General features: G+C 50.1%; 1 protein-coding gene across 5 annotated transcripts in view; it reads right to left on the minus strand.

Moving 5' to 3' along the window:
* Positions 1–22,149, minus strand: part of hdac11 (histone deacetylase 11) — a 278,425-nt gene that overhangs the window by 67,252 nt on the left and 189,024 nt on the right. For all 5 annotated transcript variants that reach the window (XM_072472541.1, XM_072472538.1, XM_072472542.1 and 2 more), the window contains one exon: positions 2,298–2,394. In XM_072472541.1, coding sequence (XP_072328642.1) covers positions 2,298–2,394 — 97 coding nt within the window. The remainder of the gene's footprint in view (positions 1–2,297; positions 2,395–22,149) is intronic.

Consider the following 22,149-nt stretch of genomic DNA (forward strand, 5'->3'; position numbering starts at 1 on the left):
TCTTTACAAGTTTCCTCTTCAAAACGTTTTTGGGGAAGTTCTGTTTTTTTCCCTCTCACTCACCCACACGCCTGGTCAGGAGGATCGAGAGAGCAAGGTTCCTCCTTTGTTCCGCCGCTTGCCTCGTGGTCGCCGCCGGGGCTGGGGGGGGGGGGGGGGTCGGTCCCCGCCGCTGGCTCGGTTCTCACTTGGTCCCCGCATTCTCCTGCCTCTCCTGCTGTGGGGGGGGGGGGGGCAATCGGTCCCCGCCGCTGGACCAGTCTCGCATGGTCCCTGTGGTCTCCTGCCTCTCCTGTCATGCGGGGGGGGGGGGGGAGGGGGGGGTGCCGATCCCTGCCACTGGCTCGGTCCCCGCCGCTGGCTCGGTCCTTGCTCGGTCCCCGCGTTCTCCTACCTCTCCTGCCGTGTGGGAGGGCGGGGGGTCGATCCCTGCTGCTAGCTCGGTGCCTGCCGCTGGCTCGGTCCTCACTCGGTCCCCGCGTTTTTTCTCCTGCCATGCGTGGGGGTGGGGGGCAGTTTGGCCGGTTTGCACGTTTTGTTTTTTTTCGTCTCTCCCCCGGGAACGGGACGCGACTGTCGGAGCTCCGTTGCCCGCGACCGCTCTCCTACCCCGCCGGAAGTCCAATCCAGTTCATGGTAATTTCTTCAGATCAAAATGCACAATACAAAAATGAAACGAAAGGAAATAGTGGTTTGCAGCACAAAGTAAAAGAATAGGTTTCAAAGGTTAGGTTAAAGATGATCTCGGAGAGAAGAAAAAAGGTTCTCCCCAATATAATCATAATCTTTCAGATTCTGTCCCCTTTCTGGCTGTGATTGGGTTTAAATAATTATAATTCATCCAATTTGACCGAAATGTGTGTCTATCAAGTTTGCCTAGTAATGATAACGAGAGTTTATTCTGCAGCTTGGTCTTGCAGTGTATAGTCAGTTTTCAAACTGACTTCCTTATCTGATCCTTTCCCATGCTCGCAGCATTTTCTGCTGTCATGGTTAATATATGACTTTTAATAGTATAATGTCACTAAATCAATTCTTCCTTTAAACTTTATTACCTATAAGAAAAGTAGATTTCTCTCACATGTCAATGACTTAATTTTTCAGTCTGAACTTGCTGCAGTTTTGGAACCCGCATAATTAACTCATTCTGCCTGTCACATGTCCTACTCCAGGAGTCATCTTTAAATTCCGACCCATGATTTGAAGATCACATGAAACATGGCCTGTGAAGCCTCAAACCACAGCCATTTCTTTAATTTAGTTTTATTTCTTCCATCGATCTGTTTTTCCCTCACCATTGTCTCCCCTCTCCCCTGACCCCACTCAGGACTTCTGTTCCCTGTCCAAGTCATCCTTTGACACACTACTTACCTCTGTTCTGCCATTAATGCATTCTAATCTCTTAATGTGCCACTATCAGCAGCCTTCTTAGTCATTATCACCATTTACATTCCTTTTGTCTTTTTGCACACACCTTTGTCAATCTCCACCTATTACTGGCCCTCTATTCAGCTCCACTGCTGCCCCCCCCCCCCCGCCCCCCCCAACAATATAAACATCATCCTATTTCCAGCTCTCTCTAGCTTTGACAAAGAGTCATCCAGACTCTGTTCTCTCTCCACAGATTCTGTCAGACTTGTTGAGATTGTCCAGCATTTTCTATCCTTTTTTTCAGATTGCAGCATCTGCAGTAATTTGCTTTTATCAAACTACAAGCACATGCAACTTAGACTTCGACACAGGAGGGATAACTGCTCCCCAAATTGGGGCAAACATTGTTGTGAAGCAATAAATCCTGGTTTGATGATTAGTTGTACAACAGGACAAGGCTCAGACCGTAAATTGGCTCTCAGCACACAGAATACGTCCTAGTTTAGTTATCCGATTCAAATATTTCCCCTTTAACACTGAGCCATGTAATACGTTGCCATCATCAAAAACAAACTAGTGAGCTCCATGGTTCGATTGGTATGTTTGTATTGACATTTGCTAAAAAGCATTAAATTCAGTGCATGTTTTGTATGGTATGGGAACTGAGGCAATTTTATGACATTTTTCATCTGTCTACTCAGTGTATAGTTTCTTCAGAATACATGGCAGGTATGTGAAAGATGCAGAATGAATCGTTCTTCATGCAACTGTAATCATTCATATGTCACACATTCTAGATCAACTTCAAAAGGTGCTTTCAATTTATTTGTATATGTTGTTATACTGGTTAAGAAAATGCTCAATGCATATAAAGCTGCATGCAACACTAATTACATTTAAAATTGAACAGTGATAACTTGACTTACGCTTTGCAAATCCATCGCCTGGGTAGATGTATCTATTAAAAACATCCATAATATAGACTCTGTTGTCATCCATAAAATCTCTCTCATGTCCATTCCCCTAAGAGTGAAAAGACTGATGAGTATTTGAAACAGAAAATTGTTTTTTGCAGTACTCATAAAAACATTGTTGATTAAGTTTTTTTTTGTTGCAGGGCTTAATGGCGAAGTACATCTGAGGCACAGCCCACCCTTGATTGCATTCTGATTTGTTGAGGCTTTCAGAGACAATCAGGGTGTTTAGCCTACCACTTTAAAATTAAGTATGACTGGAATAAGTATTGTGCTTTTTCAACATTACTTGACTGCATTTTATCTGTAAACATAAGCAGACAATACAAAATAGCATGTGCAAGTACTGAGCTTAACATAAGCAGCAATTACAATGGCCCTAAAACTGTTGCAAAATCTGACATTTTAGGATAAATTTTGACTTGACCATCGGCTAACTTGTACCCATGGTGGGGAGGGGGTGGGAAAATGCCAAACTTCTCTGACCTTCACACTGTTACTCAACTGGAAACAGGAACTGGAAACAGCAGTTGAGGACATGGTCAGAATATTGGTTGGCAGGAGGTCATCCGTTGGGACCAAAAGAACCCAGTACAATGAAATTATGGTGAGTAAAACTTAGTTGGCACAAAATTCTGATCATGTCAAAGTCTTCAACCATTCCCACCAGCAGAGCAGCAAATCTCAAAGAACTATGCCCGAGATAAACCAAAATTGCACATTGATAACTCTGAATTAGCCAAATTTGTCTAAGCTTCACATATGACTGCACTGACCAGAGTGCAGTTGGGGCACAAGAACACAAAATTATAGAGCGCTGAACACGCCATCATTTGACATTGAAGAGATCTCCTTGTGAAAGGATGTGCAAAGCCTGCGAGTATGGCTAAACCTGTGAGAAAATTAAAAGTGTTGTTGATCAGAGAGAAGGAATGCAGAGCAAGAAATGCATTACTGCTCTCGCGTGTGCCAACATGGATTGCACAAAAAGCTGCCACTTCTTGTGATAGGAAAATCCAAGAAGCCATGTTGTTTCAAGGATATCAAGATATCACCCATGCAGTGTGAGGCTAACAAAACTTTAAGGCATGAATCAGGAAAGTGGACAAAAAGTATCAACAAAAGAAAATAAAGATTGTCATCATTACAGATAACCGCTATGTGCACCCAAACATCACTGGCATGAAGTGTAAAACTGTTTTTCTCACCTCCCAACACCACGGCAAGTGCCAGCCAATGGATCAGGGGGTGATTTGGAACCTGAAGATCCACTACCATCAACAGGTGATCCCCCCCTTATGTTATCAAGGCCATCTATAAGAAGCAGGAATACAATCCAACTATACTAGAGGCCTTGTTCATGATGAAAAGGGCCTGGAATATCGTGACATAACCACACTTGTCAACTGGTTCCACCGTGTGGTGCAAAGAGGTTACAACAGCGCAAGACATAAAGAACAAGGAGGAGCAGGGTGAGGCCAACCAATCCAATAATGAGGCACTTAGGTTTTCGCTCACCTTGGGCAGCACGGTGGTGCAGTGGTTAGCGCTGCTGCCTCATGGCGCCGAGGACCCAGGTTTGACCCAGGACCCGGGTCATTGTCCGTGTGGAGTTTTCACATTCTCCCCGTGTCAGTGTTGGTCTCACCCCCACAACCCAAAATGATGTGCAGGGTAGGTAAATTGGCCACGCTAAATTGACCCTTGATTGGAAAAAAATTATATTTAAAAAAAGGTTTTCGCTCAGCTGAGGGAAGCCAGCATGGAAAGTTCAATTGATACAACCATGAGAGACTTAGGAGGAGGTGGCTGATGTCGTACCCTGCATGACGGAACTGACAGATGATGCAACTGAAGATGCAGTACATTCTTCAAATGGGAAAGCCAATGACCAGAAAGAATATGATGAATGCCCACTCTCTGACGCATCTGTTTCCCTAGCTAATGCTACAAAGGCTGTGGAGATGCTCTGGGAATGTTCACCGAAGTACGAAAAAAATTGAAAACATGGCGGAGTATCGCACACATTCGAAAACAGCACGCTAAGCAGTAGAAGGTTGCGGAATTTTTCTGGAACTAACTCCTGGCCTTTTGCAAAGTCAGGTCATGTGGTAAGGTGTGATCAAATTGAATAACGTTTCACACATTTACTGCTTTACTTTGTTTTCAATAATTGGCATTTGAATCTGGTGCTTTTGATATAGCCTGCATTTGTAGGTATATCATGTTACATAGAGATGCATTAATGTGGGAATAGGGCCTCCTCAGCTGTCACAAAGTTCCACTTAACACAAATTTGTCCACTGATCCCCTGGAATTCAACACCTTTGGATTTAATTGTATTCAGGTAAGGCATAAGGAAAGTGGTTTTTTTGAGGGGGAGGGGGAACATGGGATAAGTGAGGCATAAATTGCACTCCCGCACCTCCTGGTCACATGAGGAAAGCAAAAAAATCAAAATCTCTGGAGCCTTCTACAGGTCCGGACACCTGTCCCCACTGCCTTCATGTGGTGGGAAAGTTGCAATGGTTTCCCGACTTGGGCCACAAATTAGGAGTAGTTGGGCCTCAATGTTGTCACAGAGCTCAATCTGCATATTTTACTGACCAGATGTGACAAAAGGTCATTGATCTTAAATATTGACTTTGTTTCCCTCAGTGCATAGGCTGCCTGACGTGCTGAGTAATTCCAGCATTTTCTGTTTGTATTAATGAATGACCATATCATTTTCAGGGAGGAATTCTTGCCACCTGCTTAGAAAAGCAGGTTAAAATTCCAGAGTGGGAGATTGGAGCAGGATAACAAAGAACAAAGAAATGTACAGCACAGGAACAGGCCCTTGGGCCCTCCAAGCCCGTGCCGACCATGCTGCCCGACTAAACTACAATCTTCTACACTTCCTGGGTCCGTATCCCTCTATTCCCATCCTATTCATGTATTTGTCAAGATGCCCCTTAAATGTCACTATCGTCCCTGCTTCCACCACCTCCTCCGGTAGCGAGTTCCAGGCACCCACTACCCTCTGTGTAAAAAAACTTGCCTCGTACATCTACTCTAAACCTTGCCCCTCTCACCTTAAACCTATGCCCCCTAGTAATTGACCCCTCTACCCCGGGGAAAAGCCTCTGATTATCCACTCTGTCTATGCCCCTCATAATTTTGTAGACCTCTATCAGGTCGCCCCTCAACCTCCTTCGTTCCAGTGAGAACAAACCGAGTTTATTCAACCGTTCCTCATAGCTAATGCCCTCCATACCAGGCAACATTCTGGTAAATCTCTTCTGCACCCTCTCTAAAGCCTCCACATCCTTCTTGAAAGTAGTGTATCGACCAGAATTGAACACTATACTCCAAGTGTGGCCTAACTAAGGTTCTATACAGCTGCAACATGACTTGCCAATTCTTATACTCAATGCCCCGGCCAATGAAGGCAAGCATGCCATATGCCTTCTTGACTACCTTCTCCACCTGTGTTGCCCCTTTCAGTGACCTGTGGACCTATACTCCTAGATCTCTCTGACTTTCAATACTCTTGAGGGTTCTACCATTCACTGTATATTCCCTACCTGCATTAGACCTTCCAAAATGCATTACCTCACATTTGTCCGGATTAAACTCCATCTGCCATCTCTCCGCCCAAGTCTCCAAACAATCTAAATCCTGCTGTATCCTCTGACAGTCCTCATCGCTATCCGCAATTCCACCAACCTTTGTGTCGTCTGCAAACTTACTAATCAGACCAGTTACATTTTCCTCCAAATCATTTATATATACTACAAACAGCAAAGGTCCCAGCACTGATCCCTGTGGAACACCACTGGTCACAGCCCTCCAATTAGAAAAGCATCCTTCTATTGCTACTCTCTGCCTTCTATGACCTAGCCAGTTCTGTATCCACCTTGCCAGCTCACCCCTGATCCCGTGTGACTTCACCTTTTGTGCTAGTCTACCATGAGGGACCTTGTCAAAGGCCTTACTGAAGTCCATATAGACAACATCCACTGCCCTACCTGCATCAATCATCTTAGTGACCTCCTCGAAAAACTCTATCAACTTAGTGAGACACGACCTCCCCTTCACAAAACCATGCTGCCTCTCACTAATACGTCCATTTGCTTCCAAATGGGAGTAGATCCTGTCTCGAAGAATTCTCTCCAGTAATTTCCCTACCACTGAAGTAAGGCTCACCGGCCTGTAGTTCCCTGGATTATCCTTGCTACCCTTCTTAAACAGAGGAACAACATTGGCTATTCTCCAGTCCTCCGGGATATCACCTGAAGACAGTGAGGATCCAAAGGTTTCTGTCAAGGCCTCAGCAATTTCCTCTCGAGCCTCCTTCAGTATTCTGGGGTAGATCCCATCAGGCCCTGTGGACTTATCTACCTTAATATTTTTTAAGACACCCAACACTTCGTCTTTTTGGATCTCAATGTGACCCAGGCTATCTACACACCCTTCTCCAGACTCAACATCTACCAATTTCTTCTCTTTGGTGAATACTGATGCAAAGTATTCATTTAGTACCTCGCCCATTTCCTCTGGCTCCACACATAGATTCCCTTGCCTATCCTTCAGTGGGCCAACCCTTTCCCTGGCTACCCTCTTGCTTTTTATGTACGTGTAAAAAGCCTTGGGATTTTCCTTAACCCTATTTGCCAATGACTTTTCGTGACCCCTTCTAGCCCTCCTGACTCCTTGCTTAAGTTCCTTCCTACTTTCCTTATATTCCACACAGGCTTCGTCTGTTCCCAGCCTTTTAGCCCTGACAAATGCCTCCTTTTTCTTTTTGACGAGGCCGACAATATCTCTCGTTATCCAAGGTTCCCGAAAATTGCCGTATTTATCCTTCTTCCTGACAGGAACATGCCGGTCCTGAATTCCTTTCAACTGACACTTGAAAGCCTCCCACATGTCAGATGTTGATTTGCCCTCAAACATCCGCCCCCAATCTATGTTCTTCAGTTCCCGCCTAATATTGTTATAATTAACCTTCCCCCAATTTAGCACATTCATCCTAGGACCACTCTTATCCTTGTCCACCAGCACTTTAAAACTTACTGAATTGTGGTTACTGTTCCCGAAATGCTCCCCTACTGAAATATCTACCACCTGGCCGGGCTCATTCCCCAATACCAGGTTAAGTACCGCCCCTTCCCTAGTTGGACTGTCCACATATTGTTTTAAGAAGCCCTCCTGGATGCTCCTTACAAACTCCGCCCCGTCTAAGCCCCTGGCACTAAGTGAGTCCCAGTCAATATTGGGGAAGTTGAAATCTCCCATCACCACAACCCTGTTGTTTTTACTCTTTTCCAAAATCTGTCTACCTATCTGCTCCTCTATCTCCCGCTGGCTGTTGGGAGGCCTGTAGTAAACCCCCAACATTGTGACTGCACCCTTCTTATTCCTGATCTCTACCCATATAGCCTCACTGCCCTCTGAGGTGTCCTCCCGCAGTACAGCTGTGATATTCTCCCTCACCAGTAGCGCAACTCCGCCACCCCTTTTACATCCCCCTCTATCCCAGGATTTAGATGTTTCAGGTGGAACGTTTAGCTGCCAATCCTGCCCTTCCCTCAACCAGGTCTCTGTAATGGCAACAACATCATAGTTCCAAGTAATCCAAGCTCTAAGTTCATCTGCCCTACCCGTAATACTTCTTGCATTAAAACATATGCACTTCAGGCCACCAGACCCGCTGTGTTCAGCAACTTCTCCCTGTCTGCTCTGCCTCAGAGCCCCACTGTCCCTATTCCCTCGTTCTCCCTCAATGCTCTCACCTTCTGACCTATTGCTCCCGTGCCCACGATGAGCAGGTCACCTGGCTGATTTTAAATGGTCATCCTGGTTCCAGTGGCACCTTTAATATTGATGTGGCCACAAATAAGTATTCTGCCATTAATGGTATGTATGTTTCTGTAAGTTTCTTGAACTACTTATTCAACAACTTGAATTTATATAGCCTGTCGTACTTTTACGATGCTAAAATTCTCAAAGGTTCATCAAGGAACACTATTAGAAAGAGACCAAAAACTTGACTTAAGTCTAGGTTTTAAGGTACCAAAGAGAAAATGCTGGAAAATCTCAGCAGGTCTGGCAGCATCTGTAGAGAGAGAATAGAGCTAACGTTTCGAGTCCAGGTGACCCTCTCTCTGAGGTTTTCCAGCATTTTCTCTTTGGTTTCAGATTCCAGCATCTGCAGTAATTTGCTTTTATCCTAGGTTTTAAGGGCGTTCTTAAAAGCAGATGATTGTAGAGGGAAGGAGAGTGCTAATGGAGAGAAGTGACAAGCCATATGGCCTAAGTGGCAGAAAGCACAGCTGTCTATAGTGAGGCAAAGGGAGGGGAACACACAATAGGCCAGAATCAGAAGAATGGAAAGTTCCCTGGTGGGATGTCGGTGGCAGATGACAGGGTGTAAGGTGTAGGTCAAAGAGGAAGGGAGAGGTAAGGCCATGGATGGATTTAAACAGATGCAAATATTGGGCGCGATTCTCCAGAGACATTTCTGTGTGTGGTAGTGAGCGGGAATTGCCGCGAGCTTCCCGGCGCTCGGCCCAGCTTTATAACGTTAATCGGTCCATTTAGCGAGGCCTCATGGGCTTCTCGACACAATTGAAGGTAATCCAGCTGATTCGCCAGCATCGCACTCTCCAGCCCCCCGCTAACAGGGTCGAGTAGCACATAAGCGGCACTTGCTCAGCCAACCCTTGCCAGCTCGCAACAATGGCGCCGAGGAGACAAGCCCCAAGATTCAGGGATGCAGACCTGAGGAGGCTGTTAGACGCAGTGAAGGCCAGGAGGGATGTCCTGTTCCCCTGAGGGTCCCGGAGGGTGAGCCACAAGGCAGCCAGTGCTGCCTGGGACAAAGTGGTGGCAGCAGTCAGCTCGGGGAGTGTGACCAGGAGGACTGGCCTCCGGTGCCTCAAAAAGATCAATGACTTACATCGGGCAGCACGAGAGAGTAGACACGAAAGACCCTGCACCCCCTCCCCACCAAAGGGAGCATCCACCCCCCCCAACCCCCCAGGCGACTCCCAACCTTCCCTCCACCCTCCTTCAAATACCCAAACCTCACTGCACAACTCCACTCCCCACCACCCCCACCACCACTGTGAGCCACACATGTGGCTAACGATGCCCTCTTTGTGTCTCCGCAGGAAAAGCTCTCCCACAATTGGCGGGAGAGGGCACTTCTGGCGATGGGTGGGGTGCCGGACTTAAGAATCCTCTCTTCCTTCGAGGAGCGGTCTTGGAGGTGACTGGTGGCCGAGCACAGATTGGTCACCCACACAAGGGGCTGGTGGATGCTGCAGAGGACCCACCCAGCTCCACGGAGGACTTGCCAAACGTATGTTGTTATCGCCTGACTGACTGACCCATCCCTCCCAGTGACCACATGTCCATTCTCCCGCAGGTCCAGCAGCCGACGGCGACGACCCATCCCGGGTGACACCCTCTCCTTACTTCGAGGAGAACACCTCAGAGGAGAGCTCTGAGGATGCAACTGTTAATGGCGTGGCACAGCTGTCACCCCCACCCTCCACAAGCGCAGAAACACACGTCGGCGGGAAATGTTAGTGGACAGGCTTCTGGGGCACAATCTGGTGAGCACTGCACTGCTGATGATGCACATCAGGTGGAGGCAGGAACCCCCAGGCGAGGCAACAGTCAGAGGGCTGAGACCCTAGCTGGGTCCCAGCCTGATGCTGAGCCTGTGGAATAGGGTTACCCGGAGCTGATGGAGACGATAGGGAGCAGCCGGGACATTGAGAGGGAGATGTCAGCATCACTCCAGCAGATCCATAGCTGATTGGAGGAGTCCCAGAGGCTACGAGCGCAGGAGATGGCGCCGGCAGAGTGCCACGGAGGCCAACACTGCGTCTCCGCCCCCCCCCCCCCCACCCTTCCCCAGATTCACCCATGACGGCCCACCCCCAGCCGAGGGTCCACCACCCCCGCCGAGCACTGGGACAACAAGCTCAGCGCCCCGGGCACTTTGCCTGTGAGCAAAGATGGCTACTCACCTCCTCGGCTCCCGACAGAAGCCCTTCCGCCAGGTACACATTTCTAAAAGGAGTACTAATTGGTGCCAGCGTGAGCACTTGCTGGAGAGGCCACTGAATGACAGGAGGCGGTTGTATGGAAATAGGGCTTAAGTGGTGATAACTGGTTTCTCGCCACGCTATAGCGAGATCCTGATTTCGCCTAGGGGAGCGGGCCGGTTGCATCGCAAACTGTTTGGCGCGGATCTCATTTTGTCTTCTCCTGCGAGTCACCTGCTTTGTTACGCTTGAGCGAGGGCGTAATGAGGCCGGAGATCCGCGCCTAATAGGTTGGAGACATTGGGAGAATGTGAGCTAATGGAGGTCAATAAGGAGAGGTACAATGGTTGAGCCAAATTGGTACATGAAAGGATAGAGGTAGAAGACAAAGAACTGGGCCGGGATTCTCCTCTCCAGGGAATAAGACCCCACACCGGCGGGAAACTGGCGCCAACCACTCTGGCGTCAATAGCCCCCGAAAGGGCTGAATTCTGAAGGGACTGCGCGAGTTCGCGCATGCGCCAAAGGGCCGGCGTGATCTCACGCATGCACGGAACGGCCGCCGTGTTTTGGCACATGCCTTCCTTCCACGCCGGCCATGGCGGAGCCCTACAGGGGCCGGCGTGGAAGGAAGGCGTGCCCCCATGGCACAGGCCCGCCCGCAGATCGGTTCCTCCCGGGGTGGGGCGCCAAGGACCACCCCAGCTGACTTACCTGCCAAGTCCCGCCGGTACGTGAGCTGAGTGATTCACGCCGGCGGGACTAGCCAAAAATGGACCGCCGCTCGGCCCATCGGGATCTGGAGAATTGCCGGGTGGGGGGCTGCTGCCAACGGCCCCCGACCGGCGTGGCGTGAATCCCGCCCCCGCCCGAGAAACGGCGCCGGAGAATACGGCAGCCTGCGTCGGGGCGGGATTCGCGCCCCCCCCCCCGGGGATTCTCCCACCCGGCAGGGGGTCGGAGGACCCCGTTGCTGACATTTACATTGCATGCAGCATGGCCAGCGTGAAATAGATAAATTTGGAGGTGAGAACATGATGGAGGAATCTGACCGGAACTGTGGATGGTCAGTTATTGATCTTATTTTGGACAGAGTTTGATTGATTCATGCATACTTAGGGAGTTAAGGGATATAGGATAGGATGGGATTTGGGTAGAAACCGGCCATGATTTAACTGAATAGGAGCTTGAGGGACCTGACAGCTTACTTCTGCTCCTATTTCTGATAGTGTACAGAGCAGAGGCTGGATTCTCCCAAAACGGGGCTAAGCCGTCGTGAAGACCGTGGAGTTTCACGATGGCGCCATCGGGTCCACAAGGGGCTAGCACGGGCAGGTCATGCAGCACGTGACGGACCATCCGCCGATTCACCGGTTTCGTCATTGACGGGGACCCGTGGCTCCAGTTAAAAATTCTCCCCCCACACACAGCCGTTGCAGGCAAGATGGCGGCGCACAGAGCAGCACCGCGATTTAGGGACGGGGAGCTCGAGGCCAACCTGGACACCGTGAAGGAGAGGAGGCAGGTGTTATACCCTGAACCGGGTCACAGGACAGCAGGCACCATTGTTCGCCATGCGTGGGTGGAGGTGGCCGACGCTGTCAGCGCCGTTGGGACAGTGGACCACTGCCAGAAAAAGCTGCACGACCTCCTCAGGGCAGCCAGGGTGAGTACCCAGCATTGTGCCCCTGGCACCAACCCCCCACACATGTGTCCCCCCCCCCCCTGCCGCAACCCCAGGGGGACGGTCCCACCCTCACCCACATGGCTGCACCCACCCATGCCAGGCGCAATGGCCGGGTGCTCTGTGCACCAGTGCCATCAGAGACCCAACCCCTGGGCTGCATGCGACGGGCCGTTTAACACTGTCGCTGTTTGTGTTTCCACCCCCAGTAGAAGTCCGCGCATAAACGCTGGGAGTGGGAGAAGATGGGAGGGGGACTAGAACACCTGCATCCCCTCACAGTGCCCGAGCAGATGTGTCGGACATCGTCGGCGGGCCGGAGGAGGGAAGTCGGAGGCGTGCCACCAAGTGCAACCCCCTGCCGGTTTGCGGCTCCTCACGACACATGCGTGCCCACCCCTCACTCCATCACCCCTCCATCCCTCACCCCACACACCAACAGCATTTGCCCCTCCACCCCTCACCGCACACACCAACAGCCCTCGCCCCTCCAGCCCTCACCCCACACACCAACAGCCCTCGCCCCTCCACCCCACCCACCAACAGCCCTCTACCCTCCACCACACATCCCACACACCAACAGCCGTTACCCCTTCACCCCGCACACCAACAGTCGTCACCACCTCACGCCTCACCCCGTCCGCCTGTCTAACCATACATGCTGTCTTGTGTCTTACAGGATCAGCCGGTGATGGGCTCGGCCCATCCAGGGCCCCCCGCCCCCAGCCAGTGCCAGGTCCAGTACCCCCCAGGGACCCAAGCGCTGACGGTGAGAGCAGCCGGAACACCAGTCCTCTGGCCAAGAGTACCCAGGACACGATGAACCAGGGGACAGACACACAGGGCACCACGGCCCAGGGGACAGAAACGCAGGGGACAGACACACAGGACACCACGACCCAGGGGACAAACACAGAGGACACCACGACCCAGGGGACAAACACAGAGGACAGCACTACCCAGGGGACGGAGACACAGCGGACAGACGCATAGCACATCACGATACAGGAGACCCCGGACTTCGGGTCCAATGAGGACATAGACTTTCCGGGAGCACTGCTATCTCCTACACCATCCACCATCTCAGAGACTGTCACCTCGGTTGGGCAATTTAGTGGAGAGGCTTCCGAGTCACTCACTGGTACGCACCACACAGCCGTACAGGTATAGCAGGTGGAGATAGGAGCAATCAAGGGGCCGGACGGTCGGTGGGCAGCCCGGCCCAGCAACCAGCTGCCGCCCAGACGGGTCCCGGCTTCCTGGAAGACCCATTCCCATCCATTGTTCAGGTGGTCAGAACCACACCATCGGGAACCCGGCCCATCCGGGCTGCAGAATCACTGGGGCCCCGGAGAGTCGGTCGTCGGGGCACCTGAGGCGATTCTCCAGGCCGCGCGGCGGACGCCGCGATTCTGTCGAGTTGGGGGTCCGGGGAATCGGAAATCGGCGCAAAAATGACGTTAATGCCGATTTCGGCATCGGGGCGATTCTCCGCCCAATCGCGTTTCGCGATTTTAGCGCGATGTCTCGGAGAATCCAGCCCCAGAGACAGAAGTAGGCAATAAAACAGGTGGGATTAGGTGTTCCTGATGATGAAGAGGACATAGAATCAGAAGTTGGTGAGTTTCCCTTGACATCTAATGCCGAGGAAGTCTGGCTCCCCAATCCATTTAACAGTGAGATGTATTTTTAATTTTCTACACTATTACTTAATAAAACTTCATTATTTACACTATAATAAACCTCTTTTAAAAATTCTAATCCTCGTTGTGTTTACCACAGTATGAAGTGCTGCGCAAAGGTATTTTAGAATACTCATTAATCACATCCCACTAGTAGGTATAGGTGTCACAGCAAAATCACACAATATCTGATATAATGCCAAGACAACAAGGGCACCTCAAGCATTTCCCTGCATTTTATTATCTCCTCTATTGCAGTAGAAATTAACTGTGTATTAAATTAAACCAAACTGGTCTGGATGTTATTTTTTTTTTGCAATCTCTTTGAGATCTTGGGTAAGATTCTCTGTTTGGGAGTTGTTCTCCGGCCGGAGATTAATTGCACATGATTTGCGCTACCGCTGGGAGCACAAATCAGGAGGCGATTCCCAATCATTAGCCATGCAAATGGTGAGGATTGCGAGAGATTCCCTAGGGAATCCCAGTATTAGGTGACCATTTTGAGCAGATGGCCTGATAGTGAGGACCCACAGGTGCCCCCACTCCTCCATCACATTTCTTCTGGATTTTGTGTGTGTCCACTCCCCCTCCCAGTATGGGGTGGCCCGACCCACCATCTTCCAACAGAGACCCCCTATATAAGGAGACCCCCTCCCCCGCAGAGACCACCTAAATAAAGAAACCCCCATTATGAGCGAGTGGCCTGACAGCAAGGTCCGGCGGCCAGGCCCCCTCCCCCCCCACAATGCAATTTCACACCCCCACTCCAGGATTTGCTTGGTCACCCCCCAGAGTACGAAGGTGACCTAACAACTCCCACCGACCCCCCACAAGACACACACCCACCAGAGACCCCACTGTAAGTGAGTCCTCCACCAGAGATCCCCATTAGATATCCCACCATAGACCCCCATTACAGTGACCCCCACCAGAGCCCCACGAGAGACCCTCCATAAGAAATTCCCCATTATGGACACGCACCAGACCCCTCATAAGGTAGCCCCACCAGAAACCAATCTATTACAGAGACCCCTGCTTGAAAGCTGGAGAGCAGTCCGGACAGAGAGAGTGAAAGCAAATCACTGCTTTATAACTCAGCAGTGCCCTAGGTCTGCTGGCTCAGGCAGAGAAAGCAGCAGTTGTAAATTCCTAGAAAGTAAAAACCACATCAGCTGGGTTTAAATTGTATCAGATCTTTGATCTTAAAGCCTTTCCTTCACATCAATGTAAAATTGGTTTTACAAGGCTGTGACTGGCAGCTTGCACACAGCCAGCTCTCTGGATTGTTTAATTCCATTTCCCTTCATGCTTGAATAGATCTCCAGTACCCTGCTGTGAAACTAATTGAAATGTTTATAAACATCTGGTTCTGATTGTCAGCTCTTGGACCATATCAAAAGCAGTTAAGTGTTTTCTGACAAAAAGCAGAAGTGAGAGCACTTAACTTCTTTTAGGGGGGGGGGTATCTCATGGGGGTCTCTGTAATAGGGGAGTTTCTAATGGAGTGCTTTCTGATGAAGGTGGGGTGGGCAGTATTTGCATTATGGTGGGGAAGGTGACCCTCTGATGGACTTTGGGGGAAACTCCCTAAAAGAGTTAGCCCACAGCGAGGTCCATCGTGCCAGGGCCACGCTGGCAAATACCTGCACCAATTCTCATCCAGAGGACCGGGCAATCACTCATATTTGGAGAATCTGGTGCCCAGTCCGTTAATAGGATGCAATTTGACCCATTTGCACCCTTCCGCTGGTGTGAGGCGTGAACCTCGATAGATACCGCCGGCAGAAGGGGATCAGAGCATCAAAACTATTTGTTCACATACATAAAATACATTGGGCGGGATTCTCCGTCCTGCCAGACCCGTTTTCTGGCGTGGCACGCCCCCGCCGGAAGCCGGCCAATGGCGTTTCCCATTGTGGCCATCCCCCACGCCATCAAGAAACCCATGGGTGTGAGTGCACAGCTAGGAAAGCGGAGGATCCCGCTGACGAAGAATCCCACCCATTATTTTTAAACAATGCTAACAGTAAAATACATCTTCAGTACGTAACAATATACTCTAAAGTGAGTTTAAGACAAAGAAACCAATGACACAGACTCAGTTTGAATTTGATTGGTATGTACTTTTGAAACTAAATTTTCTAAAGTAGCATTACTATTTTAAAGTAGCAGTAGTATTTTAGCAATTACATTTTCACGTTATTCAATTCCAACCAATGCTAAAATCTATTGGCATCTTGGAAATGGAAACATTTAGCAATTTGAGACAAATGTAACCACATGATGGAGCTCTAACATCACAAACAGTCTGATGATTTGCACGTCACATCTTGAACAAACATATTGTGCAATTTTTTCATGTTTTAAAGAAACTAATCTCTGCACTTATGTCACATAACCACAGGTATATTTTACAATGCAAAATGGTAATACCTTCTGGCTAAGCTAATCCACTCTTGAACATACTTTTATTTACAAGGTACTTACAACTATATTTACTGTAGCTCATGGACGTTATGGATTAAGCTTTTTAAAGAAAAGACACATGAATCTGTATTCTACCCTGTTTACACAAAGAGCGAGGTTTAGAGCAACGTTAACACCTGCCCAAATCGGGCAGCACGGTGGCGCAGTGGGTTAGCCCTGATGCCTCACGGCGCCGAGGTCCCAGGTTCAATCCCGGCTCTGGATCACTGTCGGTGTGGAGTTTGCACATTCTCCCCGTGTTTGCGTGGATTTCGCCCCCACAACCCAATGATGTGCAGGGCAGGTGGATTGGCCATGCTAAATTGACCCTTAATTGGAAAAAAAATGAATTAGGTACTCTAAATTTAAAAAAAAACAGCTGCCCAAATCTTAGGTGGGATTCTCCGATAATGGGGCTAAGTGTTGACGATGGCGTCAACAGGCCCCATAGTCCACCGATTCAGCGGCCCACAAGGGGCCAGCACGGGCACCACGAGAAGCGCTCGGGGGAGCGGCTTGCGAACGGCGTCCGATACGCGGGTCACGTCATTGACACGACGCTGCGGCGCCTTAAAAAAACTTATCCCCCACACACAGCCGTCGCAGGGAAAATGGCCGTGCGCGGTGCAATGCCAAGGTTCTGCGATGGCGATTTGGGCACGCTCCTGGATGCCATGGAGCAGAGGAGGAGGGCTCTGTACCCCGGACCTGGCCACAGGATCTCAGGCGCCACCATTCGGCATCTGTGGAGGGAGGTGGACGATGCCGTCAGCGCCGTCGGGCCAGGACAGAGGGGCAGTGCCTAAAAAAGCTGTATGACCTACTCAGGGCAGCCAGCGTGAGTACCCAGCACTGTGCCTCTGGCACCAACCCCCCTACAACCCACACATGTGACACCGCCCCCCACCCCCCGCCCAGGGGGATGGTACAACCCCCGCCCTGGCCCACATGGCTGGGCCCACCTATGCCAGCCGCATTGGCCGGTTGCCCTGTGCACCTATGTCGTCATAGACCTGACCGCTGTGCTGCATGCATCGGACCGCTTAACGCTGTTGATGTTTCTGATGGACCTCGCTGGCGGACCCGAGGACCGGGAGGTTGCCGATGCCGAGATCGGAGGTGCGCCACCAAGTGAGACCCCCCTGCCTGGCCATGTCCCCTCACCCCCGTCCGCCTGTCTAACTATACATACTGTCCTGTGTCTTACAGGACCAGCCGACGATGGCCCCGGCCCATCCGGCGTCCCCCGCACCCAGCCAGTGCCAGGGCCGGTGGCTCATAGGGTCATACGCACCGACGGGGAGGGCAGCCGTCTCAGCGGCCCTGTGCCCGACACGAGCCAGGACACGGAAACCCAGGACACAGAAACTCAGGGGACGGTCACATAGAGGATGGACACACAGAGAACAGGAACACAGGGTGCGGTGACACAGGGATCAGGTACACACTATGAAACGACACAGGAGACCCCGGACTCTGGCTCTGATGAGGACATAGACTTTCCGTCACTGCTATCTCCTACACCCTCCACCATCGCAGAGACTATCACCTCGGTTGGTCTCTTTAGTGATGAGGCTTCTGGGACACCTACCGGTGAGCAGCACACAGCCGTTCCGGTACAGCAGGTGGAGGTAGGAGCAGCCAAGGGGCCAAACGGTCAGAGGGCAGCCCGGCCCCAGCAACCAGATGCTGCCCAGACGGGTCCCGGGTTCCTGGAATTTCCACACCCACCCATAGACCCAGGGACGAGAGAAGGGAATGACTGCCTGGCTTCCAGCACCTGCATCCGGGTGCAGGAGCAGGGAGTTGTGCCGGTCATGCTTACCACCCAGGCCGAAACCGCACGGGTGGCGTCTGCGGAGGAGGCAATGGGGGCGATGGTGTCGGACATGGGTCAGGTTATGCAAGGCCTGGGGCTTTCTGTGCAGGCAGCTTCCGTGGCCCAGGACAAGGCTGCCCACTCACAGGGAGCCATGAGCCAGAGTCAGCTGCAGATTGCAGCAGCGCTCCTCGTGGTGGGCCAGTCTCAGCAGACCATATCTGAGAGCATCGGCAGCATTGCCCAAGTGCTGGCCGACATCGCACAGACCCAGAGGGAGATGGTGCAGTCCCAGACAGGGATAGCCCAAACCCTGAGCTCCATGGCCGCTAATGTACAGACCCTGGATGATACATAGCCAGGCCTCCAGGACTGGCAGCGCGAGGTGTCGGGGGTCTCTCGGGGGATGGGTCCGCTCGCACCCCCATCCCTTGGAGAAACCCGGGGGCCATCGGGCACCCCGAGGGAGGAGGAGGTGCTGGGGCCCGTGCCGGTGACTCTTGCAGGGGAGGATCGAAACACAGTGGCACCTCGGACTCTCCCCCCCCACCGTCCCTGATGGTGCATCTAATGGGCAGCGGGCAGAACAGGGCAAGCCAGCTGGGACGCCTGAGGAGCAGCCTGGCCCATCCAGGCCAGGCCGCCCCAGGAAACAAGCGCCAACGAGGACCCTAGTCGCAGGGCATGAGTCTCAGCAATCCATCTCCACTTCTGCTGTACAGTCTGAGGAACCACCGAAACGTAGTGATAAGGCCCGTACGGCCAGAATGTTAGACACCTAATAAGTTGACATGGGGTGAGTGCCCATCAGCATGGCCGCCAGGATGATGTCCGTGGCATTGGCACCACCCTGTCCTGGCGGGTGGTTCCCGGCTCTCCCCCCACCTTCCCCGACACCCCCCCGACCCTGGAAGGCCTCTCCCCCCCGCAGCAGCCACGGCCATGTCCGTTTTGCCAGCCCGAGGTCACCACGACGTGCACCTGGTGAGCAGAACCCACCAGAGCTCACAAGTGAGTACATTGCCCAAGCAGGAAGAGGGTCTATTTTAAATTTTTTTGTATTGGGGCACCCTTTACAAAAGGTGTCCCGCTCTTTTAAAAACAAAGTTGCTGAGCCCACCCCGCCAGTGTGACTTTGTGGAACCTGCCCCTTTATTTTTTTATCAGCTATGCGTCTAACGATATGTTAGGGAAAGCTGTCTTTCGGGCTGGCAACCAATGGCAGCCATTGTGTGAGAAGCAGGGCCTGCCCACAAAATTGGCCATGCCCCCAGGCTGAATTAATTAATCAGCATTGGGAATTTATGCAAATTGAGCTAATTTGTGGGTCTTTCAGGAAGCACTAAAAATTAAACCAGCACAAGGACATCAATGGGAACATTTTTATAGGTTATGGATTTTTTTTAATGAACAGAGACGATTATTAGATTTTTAAAAAAAATTACATTTTAAAACATTGCCCAATTGCAGATTTTACGTTTGCTGATATGCAAATTGATTTGAGTGCAAGCCCAAGGGGGAAAACACATTTCTCAAAATGGACCCAGTCTAGGGTGCAATTTGCACCTTTAACACGGATTGTGCTCAAAGCCAAAAAACTCAATCCAGTATTTTTAACTGTGTTCAAATGTGCACAGGCCTCATTAAGGCTGTTAACTAAGTAGTCACAAATCAAAAATAAAATCACCACTGGAGCTCCGTTACTTAGGACCAGCAAAGTAAATTATGCTATTGTGCATAAACATTTAAATCAAGTACTGAGCATAGGTTGACACCAGGAGGCCATTAATGGACCTTGGGCACCACACAAACCTGCAGTGCAGAGGGCTGACTGCACAAAAGTGCAAGCTCAGCACACTTAAATAATTCAGTAGCACTAGAAGCACACTAGGTTCAAAAGGTCAGTTATTTATTGTCAACAGTTCTTAAAGAGCTCCCGGTCACCCCTTAAAGTTGTACTACCCTTGAAGAGGGAGAGAAATGGCAATCAAAGGCACACATTAGAACAGCGGCATTTACTGGATGGACTGTTGGAACAATTCTTGTTAAGTGAATAAATATTTTACAGCAAACTTTGATGAAGACCAAGGCTAGTAATTTGGGGCTGAATCGAGGGAAAGGAGGCCACTAAATAGTCTATCGCCTCCATTAGTTTGGACTCTTCACCGCCATATTAAACAAAAAGGGATGAAAACCACCAGGGAAGTTGATTTTAATATTTGAAAGCTTGTAAACCACCTGACTGGCTTCACAGTCAGAATTATGGTAGATGCTGAGATGCAGAGAAATGCAAAAAAAAGTATATTTTAAAGAAGTTTAAATTTCCTGAGAACATAAATCACGCAACTTTGGTGCTAACATTCCCTCTTTAGAGATTTCTAAATCCCCACCAAAAAAAAAGGCATTTCAGCTTTGCCCTGCACAACAAGAAATGGAATATTGGGTGGACAAAGTAGCAAATGACAACAGGCTTATTTTCATGCTGTAGCGAGGAGTTTGGGTTTTGATTTTCACAGGAAAAAAGGGACAATTAATAAAATGGGACCCTCTTACATTGGTAACAATCTTACATTCCTACAGAATAAAATCATAATTTTTAACAGATTCAGTTGTCCTTAAGCAGTGACCTTCATCATAGGTTTATAATCTGGGTTATTTAAGTTGTTGCTTGGTTTTTGCATTGTCAGCTTTTTGAAGCTTTGTGGCTTCCAGGTTTTTGAGGTTGGTGTGTCTGGCATAGTGTTCATAGGTTTTGACATACAGTTACTAGATGAAGGGTTTATTTGGCAAGGGAATTGGGTACATTAGCTAAATGTGTCATATATTATAGTTTCCCTTCGAACGCCTGCTGAGTGACTGGTTCCTTGCGGAAACAAATGTCCTTTTCTTCTGGTCAGCCTAATGTTCTGCCTCTGGTTCCTGCTCTGCCTTCTGTTTGCTACATGATAAAACCTTTCATTTTAAATCACGGAAAAGGGCAACGATAATTGTGAGCACTTGAGCCAGAATATTCTACATTCTTCCTTTTTTTAAATCATTTATTTGGAATGTGAATCACTGACAATTATAACCCATCCTTAAGTGTCCTTTCAAAAGATTGCAGGTGTTGTAGAGGGCAGTGGATATGCAGGTTTTGCAGGAGGCAGTGTATATGCAGGTTTTGCAGGAAGCAGTGGATATGCAGTTGTTGCAGAAACAGTGGCGATGCATTTGGTGCAGGCAGTGGATATGCAGCAGCTGCTGGGGCAATGGATATGCAGTTGTTGCAGGTGGCAGTGGATATGCAGTTGGTGCAGCGGGCAGTGGATATGCAGTTGTTGAAGGAAGCAGTGGATATGCAGGGGTAGTGGGGGCAGTGGATATGCAGTTGTTGCAGGGAGTAGTGGATATGCAGTTGGTGCGGAGGCAGTGGGTATTCAGTGGTTGCAGGGGCAGTAGATTTGCAGTTGTTGGAGGAGGCAGTGGATGGGCAGTTGGTGCAGGGGACAGTGGGTATGCAGATGTTGCGGGAAGCAGTGGATATGCAGATGTTGCAGGAGGCAGTGGATATGCAATTGGTGCAGGAAGCAATGGCTATGCAGATGGTACAGGGGGCAGTAGATATGCAGTTGGTGCAGGGGGCAGTGGATATGCAGTTGTTGCAGGGAGCAGTGAATATGCAGGTGCTGAAGGATGCATTGGAAATGTAGGCGTTGCAGGAGACAGTGGATATGCAGGTGTTGCAGGGGACAGTGGATATGCAGGTGTTACAGATGACAGTGGCTATGTAGGTGTTGCAGGGGACAGTGGATATTCAGGTGTTGCAGGGGGCAGTGAATATACAGGTGTTGTGGGAGCAGTGGATTTGCAGGTGTTGTGGGGGACAGTGATTATATAGGTGTTATTGGGGTAGTGGATATGCAGGTGTTGTAGGGGACAATGGATATGCAGGTTTGCAGGGGGTATGCAGGTTTTGTGGGGGCAGTGGATATGCAGGTGCTGCAAAGGGCATTGGGTATGCAGGCATTGTGGTGGTAGTGGATAAACAGTTGTTACAGGAGATAGTGGAAATGCAGTTGTTGCAGGGGACAGTGGGTATGCTGGTGTTGCAGAGTTATGAGGTTGTGGCAGG

Source organism: Scyliorhinus torazame, chromosome 13 (genome assembly GCF_047496885.1).
Source record: "Scyliorhinus torazame isolate Kashiwa2021f chromosome 13, sScyTor2.1, whole genome shotgun sequence".
Lineage (NCBI taxonomy): Eukaryota > Metazoa > Chordata > Chondrichthyes > Carcharhiniformes > Scyliorhinidae > Scyliorhinus > Scyliorhinus torazame.